Source organism: Myotis yumanensis, unplaced genomic scaffold, assembly GCF_028538775.1.
Source record: "Myotis yumanensis isolate MYYU_CA2020_CCGP unplaced genomic scaffold, mMyoYum1.0.hap1 SCAF_3, whole genome shotgun sequence".
Taxonomy (NCBI): domain Eukaryota; kingdom Metazoa; phylum Chordata; class Mammalia; order Chiroptera; family Vespertilionidae; genus Myotis; species Myotis yumanensis.
In genome coordinates, this window is record NW_027223754.1 from 189,839,874 (window position 1) to 189,850,201 (window position 10,328).

The 10,328-nt window shown below is 36.6% G+C and overlaps 1 protein-coding gene across 3 annotated transcripts in view; it reads left to right on the top strand.

The window, feature by feature from the left end:
* The window catches only part of LRP6 (LDL receptor related protein 6), a 138,068-nt gene extending 128,843 nt beyond the window's left edge, over positions 1 to 9,225 (top strand). For all 3 annotated transcript variants that reach the window (XM_070410674.1, XM_070410675.1, XM_070410676.1), the window contains 3 exons: positions 208 to 344; positions 995 to 1,092; positions 3,835 to 9,225. In XM_070410674.1, the coding sequence (XP_070266775.1) occupies positions 208 to 344; positions 995 to 1,092; positions 3,835 to 4,129 (530 nt within the window). In that variant the 3' untranslated portion in view covers positions 4,130 to 9,225. The remainder of the gene's footprint in view (positions 1 to 207; positions 345 to 994; positions 1,093 to 3,834) is intronic.
* The last annotated feature ends 1,103 nt before the right edge of the window (positions 9,226 to 10,328 follow it).

Below are 10,328 nucleotides of genomic sequence, written 5' to 3' on the forward strand. Positions count from 1 at the left end.
GGGGGGGGGGGGGGGGGTGAAGAGGCTATTCTTGGCCTTGTCCTAGGCCAGCTTTCAATGGACGTGTTCACTTTAAAGAGTGTTCATTTCCCTTCTCCATTAAATGTTCTCAATTATTAGAAAAAGAAGGCATATATTGTTTAAAAGTCAAATTCTTTGACTGTTTTATAGATCTTACTCATCCGTATTTGTCCTCCTTCGTTTTAGGAATGTCTCGAGGTAAATCAATGATCAGCTCCCTCAGTATCATGGGGGGAAGCAGTGGACCCCCTTATGACCGAGCTCATGTCACAGGAGCCTCATCAAGTAGCTCTTCAAGCACCAAAGGCACTTACTTCCCTGCAGTAAGTAGTCTGGTTTCCTTCATTTCACTTTGAATGCTAAGAACAGAGGATCTCAGATTTTTAACTCAGTTAAATGTGGGTGCTCAGTGATGGTAATGTAAAAAGGTTTTTATTATAGGAGTCAGGCATATAAGGTTCAAAGAAGGCTTTATCATCACCATGCAAGCACTTGTAAATCTTTCTTTATGTTGGCTGTGTAGTAAACAGCATATTTGAAAGCACTGGACATTACTTTCTGTGTAGGTAAAAGTAACTCCTGAGAGGCCTCAGCACCTTCATTTATCTCATGACCTCCCGAAAGAGGAAGCACGTGGTATTTCTCCTAAGTCAGTAATTTTTCTTTAAACAATTATAATTTGAAAAAAACAACAACAATCAAAACCCAGCTCTACTGAACTTAAACCAGTGACTTTTAGATTATAGACTTTCTTCTCATCACCTTGAGCTGGTTAGCCATGATGAAATTGTGTCGTAAGGAGTGGAGAGCCACAAATCTAAGGTCACTTCTTTGCAGAGGAAGGATTGTGCTAATAGTGTAATGGGAACGAATACGAGTAGAGATGGAAGAAGAGAAGTTGAAAGAAAGTTTGATAGTCTCTGTCTGGGATGGACCATTGTTATTTTAATAATTTCATTATTTTTCCTTTTAGATTTTGAACCCTCCGCCATCCCCAGCCACAGAGCGATCACATTACACTATGGAATTTGGTTATTCTTCAAACAGTCCTTCCACTCATAGGTCCTACAGGTAATACACCTCCTCCTCTAACACAGATAGAGGTATTTATTAGAAGGATGGGGTATTCTAATACCTCGGGCTTGATGTAGCACCAAGTGAGTAGATGATGGTCACAGAGAGACTAGGCCTCTTGTCTTAGTAATGCTGACACTGCCCCTGTCACAGATTCTTTTCTTTCAGGGCATTATACAGTGTTTAAAAGAGAGTCACAAATGCTGGCTTTTAGAATAACAGTATAGCCCTCAATGCTTTGCAATATTCTAAGGAAAAGTTACCTATCAAAATGACTGATTTCGAAATAGGTTGCTGCTCGGGTTAGGTTTGATAGAAAGTCTAAGGATATGACGTATTGTAATAAAACTCCGCATGGTCAGAGAGTTGAGATCGCTCTAAAACAGCAGGGTTATTAAGAGCACAGAATTTGAGAGAAGCTTCTGTTCAGCCCTTGCTTACATGTGTTATTATGACCTGAAATGAGGTATTTCTCATACAATTGCATGAAATAGGTCACAACTCATTAAGAGGGGGAGTGTGCCTTTGAGCTGATCTGTAGAGCATAGTGAGCAGGTTAAGCATGAGTATTAGAGTGTTGCCCTACTTGTCTCTCTTATTTGAAAGGCCAGCAGTCAAGAGCTTGATATTCTTTGTTTAAACACTCAGTGCCCGGTATTTAATGTCAGTCCTCAAGTGCCTGTTATCTTCTAGATAAGTTGTTTCCTAGTATTCCAGTCAAATTGCCCTGAAGTAGCTGCATAGATGTGTGGAAATCAAATGGAAACTTGTTATAGTACCTCATTCAGAATTCTCAGTTCAGTTAATAGATAATGGCTATTTGAGATAGGCTTGACACTGAACTGAATGTTGCTTTTCCTGCCACAAGTTTGTTTTTAAAAAGCTAAAATAAAAAAACAGTGGAAAAATTATCCTCGTGTGAGGATTAACAAATAAATTAAAAGCCAAAATAGAAAGGCAGAAACCTGAAAATTGAAAAAAAAGAAAGGCCTAAATATTTATTTTAAATCTTTAATTTCTTTAAATTGAATAAAAAACTGATTATAATGAACATAATTACATCAAAACCAGTTCTTATTTAATAATTTCCCACATCTCAAATTAAGCCCAGTTTGTTTCTTCTGAGTGAAACTTATCATTTGTTGAGATTTTTGTCTAAACTGGAACTTGAAAGAATTTTGTTAATTCTGTTTCCTTCCTTTCCCTGTTTTTTCCCCATGAAAATAGAAGTATTGGGCTTTTTAATGTTGAGCCAAGAAATTTTATCAAGGCTCTTTTATCTGGACAGAAAGATAAGACCTAAAAAATACTATGACATCATGTTAATATTGGTAGTAAAAAAAAAGCTTGAGAAAACCTGCTCAGCAGGTTATGTGACACTTGGTCTTTTGGCAACCTTCTCTTTTGAGGCAAGTCCTAATGCTCTCAGATGGTTTGTATCCTGGGATATAATCTGTACTCTCTATCACTAGGTATTCTGTGGATTGTTACTTCAGTTTTGCACTTGCTCTTGCCCCTCTGTTGCAGTTACTGTGTTTGATGAGAAAGCATATAAGATTAACTTTTCTATATTTAGAATATAAGAAGTTGCAGGTAGAAACAGAAATGATAGAAAAACTAGCACGTTAAGTCAGCTCTTATTTTTACTAGTATGTTCCTCTCTTTTCAATGCCTTTTTCTTTAGTTAGTCATGCTACAAACTTTATTAACGACTATAGATTATTTAAAAAGGTAAGAAGTAAGTTATGTCAAATACATATTAAAAGTTCACTGGTCCTCTATGGGTATTTAGAATTTATCATTTTGATGTTGAGGTAAAGCTGTTCTTATGACCATATGCTTGTCTTTTGGAGAATCAAAACCTTCTCTGAAACCACAGCAGTTTCCCTTTGCTGATAGGAACAGTAATGGGATAGATATGCCCCTTAGGCTGTCTATAATATTCAGTCTGGCTTGTACAGTATTTGATTTTTAAAGAGAGAATGAAGTCTTCAGACATCACTAAATTATTCATCAGGTAAATTATAGAGCAGTTGAAGAATGTTGAAGGAACATACACACTTTTAAGTAGTATAAAGCGTGTGAAGACCCACCCTGGCTGGCATGGCTCAGTTGGTTGGGGGTCATCCCCTGCACCAAAAGGTTGCAGGCTCGATTCCCTGTTAGGGTACATGTCCCGGTTGAGGGTTCGATCCTTGGTAGGGGGCGTGTAGGACCGATCGGTGTTTTCGCGCTCAGGTCAGTGTCTCTCCCTCTACCTCTCCCTTCCTCCCTCTCTAAAAGTCAATAAAAAATGTATTTGAAAAAAAGTGTGAAGACCCATTCTTCTTACAGACCATGCAGAAATTGGTGAGGCTCACTATACCTAAAGGCTGAATGTATAACTGACAGATTTCCAAAAATAACCATTATGTACAACTTTGAATAGTTCTTTTTTATTTCTTTATCCAATTTAATGTAAAGCTATAAGAGCACATCCAGGGTCTAGATTGAGTTTATCTGTGCATTTCCATCCTATTCATTTTCAATTGCCTCTAGTCACATTGTATTTTCAAATATAAAATACATGCTACCTTCCACTTCCAATCTGCCTTTGAAAATTACCTTCTGATCTGTGCAAATTTAGATTGTAGTTTATTATCTTCAATGTGAAGTTTACATCTAATACCTCTGTATTTTGATAGGGAAAACCACTTTTCCATAAAACTAACTCTTCTCTTGGTTTTCTCCCTATACCAGCTACAGGCCATACAGTTACTGGCACTTTGCACCCCCAACCACACCCTGCAGTACAGATGTTTGTGACAGTGACTATGCTCCCAGCCGGAGAATGACCTCAGTGACAACAGCCAAGGGCTACACTAGTGACTTGAACTATGACTCAGAGCCTGTGCCCCCACCTCCCACACCCCGAAGCCAATACTTGTCAGCAGAAGAGAACTATGAAAGCTGCCCACCTTCACCATACACAGAGAGGAGCTACTCTCATCACCTCTACCCTCCGCCACCCTCTCCCTGTACAGACTCCTCCTGAGGAGGGGCCCTCCTCCTCTGACTGCCTCCAATGCAAACATGTACATACAGATTTGGTTGAGATCTGGAGGGGGGGAGGGAGATACTAGAGAAGGATGAGGCAGACCATGTACAGTTAAAAATTATAAATGGGGTTGGGAATACTGGAGATATTTGTACAGAAGAAAAGAATATTTATATATTTTCGTAAAACAGCAAATTTGCTGCTTGTGCCATAAAAATTTGTATAAAAATAAATTTGTACTAAAAGTTTTATTTTTGCAAACTAAATACACAAAGCATGCCTTAAACCCAGTGAAGTGACTGAGTACAAGGAAACAGGAATAATAAAGGCATCAGTGACCAGGAATGTCTGGGCTTTATTGATACCAAAAATAAAAGTAGAAGAAGAAAAATTTAAGTCCATTTTAGAGCAGCTTGGAAGTAGCCAGATTGCCTTCATGTTTACTAGCACTTGAGGGCCTACAAGTATAAGAAATCACGAAAGAAAATGGAATTAATATTAACTTTGGACACAGGACTTTGTCTTCTCTAGAACCCAGCAATTTTAGTGAGGAAAACAGATACAAAAATTCAATCTGGGTGTTGCTGTTGTAGGAAGATCAGTTGTCTGGTGAGATGCTGTGGGGCTGATGGTGTGTGCAGCCTCCTGTCCCTCCCTCAGAAACCACACTCGTCTCAGAATTTCTCCTCTAGGGGTTTTCACCCTGCTTGCTCCCCCAGCAGCTCTGTAGGCTGTTTGCCAAGATACCATGATTTATTCAAAGCTTGTTATCTGAAGATTGATTAAATGGAATTTTCTAAATTAAGGTTTTACTTTAATATTTATACTCGCTCCACTCTCCTGTAGGCTCAGCTCTTCAATTTGACTCCTGTTTGTGCATAATGATCAAAGGTTAGACATATTATTGCTCCTCTTCTAAGATTGTTTTAATGCTCATTAAACTGTCTTTTTACAACACATATAGGCAACATTTAAGAATTACAAATTTAACCGTATGTTTTTGTTGTAAGTTGATCATATATCCTTGCAGTACTTTCAGCATGTAATATCACAGTATAAAATCATTTTTATATATATTTTTCCTACTAAAATATTAAAATATGTTCTGGTTAGAGACAATCTATATAAAAGGAGAATGTTTTGTTATCATTAGGGTTTCCCGTTAGTAACTGTTCATGACATTTTTGTGTTCTTTAGGCCAATTTTTCTCAGAATGATGTCTGCATACATACCTCTTCTAACGTGTGACATGAGTTTAATATCTTTCTTGTTACCTAATGTGAATATTAGATTTTTTTCAAATTATCTAAATTGTCCTTATAATCACCTCATATATATATATGAGTGTGTGTGTTCTCTCTTATCCCATTACGGATTAAGATGATTTAACAAGTTTAACAATACGGATTAAATGAGAAGACAAACTATTAACTTCTCAGCCGTCAGAACTCGGTGGAGAGGATACTGGAAGGCTCTCTGTAACCTGCCTGGCCTGCATGGTACGGGCTGCTGCACCCCCAGCTGTCAGGGCTGACCTGTGGAACGATTCTAGCGCTGCGTTGCCACCTTGCCAGAAGTTAGTTTCCTGCTTTACACGTGTTTCCAGCATTTCTCTGCTAAAATTGAATGTGTTTTTAAACTAACGTATTTTTTACCTTAGCAAATGTTGGTAATTTATTGCTGAATGGTTTTTTTAAATTCAGTCTTGCTGAGAGGCCTCTCTGGATTTAAGGGCCCAACGAAAAACAATGGAAGAAAGGATTCAGAATATCAGCAAGGGTGAAGTAATTCTTTAAGCAATTAAAAAAATGCCTAAGTAAACTTTTTCAAGAGAAAAAAACGTGGTTTCAGAATACTGGTTAGATTGCTGGGGACACCTTATAAGAATCCGTGCGCCTTATAAGAATCCTGTGCACTTGATTTTGCATATGAATAAATGGTGATCCAACAGTGTCTTGCATCTCAGTCAGCAAGTGTAACTCTACCTGTGAAAGGAACAGTGTGCTCACAGCCCAACAGAATGGACACAGAAGGTGCATTTTGTGACACACCGCGGGCACTTGATGCTTAAATGAAGATGGAAAGGTTAGCAATAACTGGGTATCAATTAGAATTTGAGAATTCTATATGTTTACATTTTTTAATGTGCATCTTTATCTGGTGGGCTTCCCATGTGGAAACTTGCACTATAATGAACTAAGAAGAATATTGCCTTGTTGTATCTCAGTCCAAGTGCTTGTACTGCGATGGCAATGGCCTCTTCTTGCAAAATGCTAATTTGTGTGCCAATTTGAAATTATTTGAAGGCAGTTCAGCTTAATCTCAGAATCCTCTTTCTGGGGTAGTTGAGATGGATTTTTAATGTTTTGGGGAGTACCTTTAAAATGAGAGAATTGTCAGAATTCAGGAAGGATTTATTGGCCCTCAGGTTAAATGGACAGTTAAGCTTAAGTAAACTTTCTTGATTATTAAACACAAGAGCTTTAATTAGAAAAACTAAGGATAAAAAAAAACCCACACAAATCATGACAGCACAAATTGGGAGAAAAAAAATCAAAAAGGGTTTTTAATTTGATGTATTGTGAGATTCATCATCCATGAGTGGAGAATAAATAAAATTTCATTAGATTCCTTAAATTAAAAAGTATTTATTTTGAACATGTCTTAAAGTATGCCCACTTACTGATATGTTTAGAATTATCTGAGAAATTAACTTTAGCAGAGCATACGTTCAGTGCACTATAGTAAGCTGTTCCGCATCAACATGGTCTTTTATGACCCTGAACTTTTCTAACTTTGAAATTGGCTCCTTCAGAGCCCTGGTCTTCTGAACAGTGGTCTGAGGAGTTTTGCTCTGAACCGTTAATACATTTAACAACTATTCTAAATGGATGTTATGTATTTAGAAATCTAGTACCGGAGGATAAGTCAGAGGGGGGTGGTTTGAGCAGTAAAATTTCAGGATGTTTGAGGATTGCATTTGTTCATTTAAAAATTCTCAAGTCAATAATTTGTATAGGGCCAACTCATTTCAATATTAGGATATAAAAATAGCCTCCATTTTTATTGGGTAGCAATTAGTTTTTGGGGAAAAGCCCATTTCCTGTAAAGGCCCATTAATGAAGAATACTTCAGGTACAGTTAGTAGTTGCAGCTTACCTGGGCTATTAATAAACTGTGTATATTTATGTGCCCTGATACCAATAATCATGGTAGACATTGTTTACTTCTGGTACTAGAGGGGCTTTCCTGAAGCTCCTCTGCGATAGATGTACTGCTGCTGTTCCCTGTCTAGTCCTGTGTCTAGATTAGATGCTTAGACATGCAGTTTTAAAATTGTTTTATCTCTTGCCACTCCATTGGTTTGCATGCTATAAGATCTGCATATTGGTTACCATTTCACATCTAACAAAATTCAGAAACAGAAATCTTGGGCTTTTCAAACCCCAAATATGTCATGCTTTATTAAGTTACATAGTGTGGACTATGGATATGAGTATGTAAATATCAGTCAGCTGACAAATATTTGGACATCTACAAATGAGACTGTACACTAGGTGTAGACATGAACTGAGTCATGAAGTTTATAATCAAATTTGTTTAAAACACGTTCTTAGAATTTTTAAACTAAAGAAATTTAATTTTATTTGATATTACTTTCCTTATCCCAAGCCTAAAATGAGCAGAGAGAAATAACAAATGATTTTACAAAGTACTGGTGCATGTGTGGTTTCTGTCTTCTGGAATGGCATCATTTCATAATAGTCTGAAGAGTTAGCTCTTGAAATTTTCAATGTTTTAGACAGAATTTGGACCTAAAATATGTCATTTTACATTTATAATTTTGAAATATTATTATGAGTATTGTAAATTTATATGCTCAGGATATCTCTCTTAATTCTGTGTTTTATTAAACTAAAACTACGTGAGTAGAGGGGAGGAGGAGGATTTTTTTTAGGGTAATCTAGATTATTTAGAGCAGCGGTTCTCAACCTATGGGTCGAGACCCCTTTGGGGGTCGAACAACCTTTTCACAGGGATCGCCTACGACCATCGGAAAACACATATATAATTACACATTTTTTTGTGATTAATCACTATGTTTTAATTATGTTCAGTTTGTAACAATGAAAATACATCCTGCATATCAGATATTTACATTACGATTCATAACAGTAGCAAAATTACAGTTATGAAGTAGCAACAAAAATAATGTTATGGTTGGGGGTCACCACAACATGAGGAACTTTATTAAAGGGTCGCGGCATTAGGAAGGTTGAGAACCACTGATAAAGAGTGAAATTACTATCCTCACCCTTCTTCAGTGCAGGTACACTTCACTCTGTATCTGTTTTTTTGTATGGCATTCTTAAATCATGAAGTTTACCGCTGAAAGAAATATTCATGACTTTACAGATAGAATTATAAACTAACCGTATAGAACTAACAAAAACTTTTCCCCCCGCCATTAGTTAGGATTTGCCTAAAAGTTACCACCAAACAATTATAGAGAACTGCTTTTGCTTAACTGTCCATTCTTTTTAAAATTAAATATAATCAGGGTAGGTATGCATATATATATATGTGAATATGTATATATGATCATTCCTTTAATATGGGTATTAAAAGGAAAATAAAGCAAAGAGAGTCTGATTAAATGTAATGTTACGTGAAATTATGTATCTGGGGTTAGTGACAAAAATTTAGAGTAAAGAGGATACTGAGAAGCTTGAGCTGGACTAGCCTTATTTGCAAGTGAAGGATCTGGTGCTGCTTTCAGATGTTTATCCTTTATGTGTTTTAAATTTTTTCTTAAGCTTTAATCTTCGTTTTGTCTTAAAGTCAGCTGGTGTTTCTTGTCCATGGACTTTGGTACGATGGTGCTTTGCAAGGATGTATTTATATATTTTAATGGCCAACATTTGGTCAGCCCTTGTCCACTATTCAGTTCCCCCTTTTTGTAAAATAAGTGCTTTAATTGTAAACTGTATAAAGATACCTTGTATAAATCCCCCTTTTGATTATTACAATAAGCTGAGTTGTAACAAATGAAATGTTGATTTTTATAATAAAACAGTGGAAAATAAAAGTGTTTCTTTTCAGCAAGAAATTAAAACCAGCTGCTTGGGCTTTGCTGTGATACACAACCATTGTGTTTCAGACTCACCAAAACCCACCTTTATTTTTATTTCAAATGAAATACAACCTTATTAGTCAGTGATTGAGCTCAAATAGGTGATTAATGGAAAACAAGTTCTAATATAAAGGTCTTTCCTTAGTAGATACTTTCACATCAGAGAGCTTACCTTGGCTTCTTCTTTTTTTTAATCCTCACCCAAGGATATTTTTTTCCCATTGATCTTTAGAGAGAGAGAGTGGGAAGGAGGGAGGAGGGTAAGAGAGAGAGAAAGAGAAACATTGATGTGAGAGAAACTCATCTACTGGTTGCCCACTGGTTGCCTCCCCCATGTTACTGGACTCAGACCTGGGATGGAACCTGCAACCAAAGTACGTGCCCTTGACCAGGAATTGAACCCTAGACCCTCAGTCCATGGGCCAACACGCTAACCACTGAGCCAAATCGGCAAGAGCTACCTAGCTTCTTTGCTAACCCCTTGTATTCTTTATTCTGGTGAGGGATTCTTTTAGCTTTTATATATCTCATAAAGTCTTGATTTCACCTTCCTTCTTAAAACATCTTTTTGTTGGGTATAGAATTCTGTGTTGACAATCTTTTTTCTCTTGATGCTTTAACGATGATACATTTTATTCTGTCTTCTATTGTTTCACAAGAAAAGTTTGCTATCATTTTGTTTGTTTTTGAATGTGTAATGTGCCTTTTTCTCTGGCTACTTTCAAGATTTTTTGTAATCACTGATTTTGAGCAACTTGTGATGTGCCTTACTGTAGTTTTCTATATGGTTTTTTTTTTTTTTTTTTTTTTGTGGTTAGCATTCATTGAGTTTCTTGGTTCTGTGAGCTTATAGTTTTCATCAGATTTCGAAATTTTTAATTCCAGTTACACATATATTGGCTGGTAGAAGTCAGTCTACATTTCACTATTGCTTTGTTTTTTCTTCCTCCAGTCTTATTTTTCTCTTTTGTCTTTGAATTTACTTTTCTGTTCTCCTACGATGTGTAGTTGCTGTTAACCCAGTCTGGTCTACTTGTTTCATTTCTTCTCCAATAGTTTGAT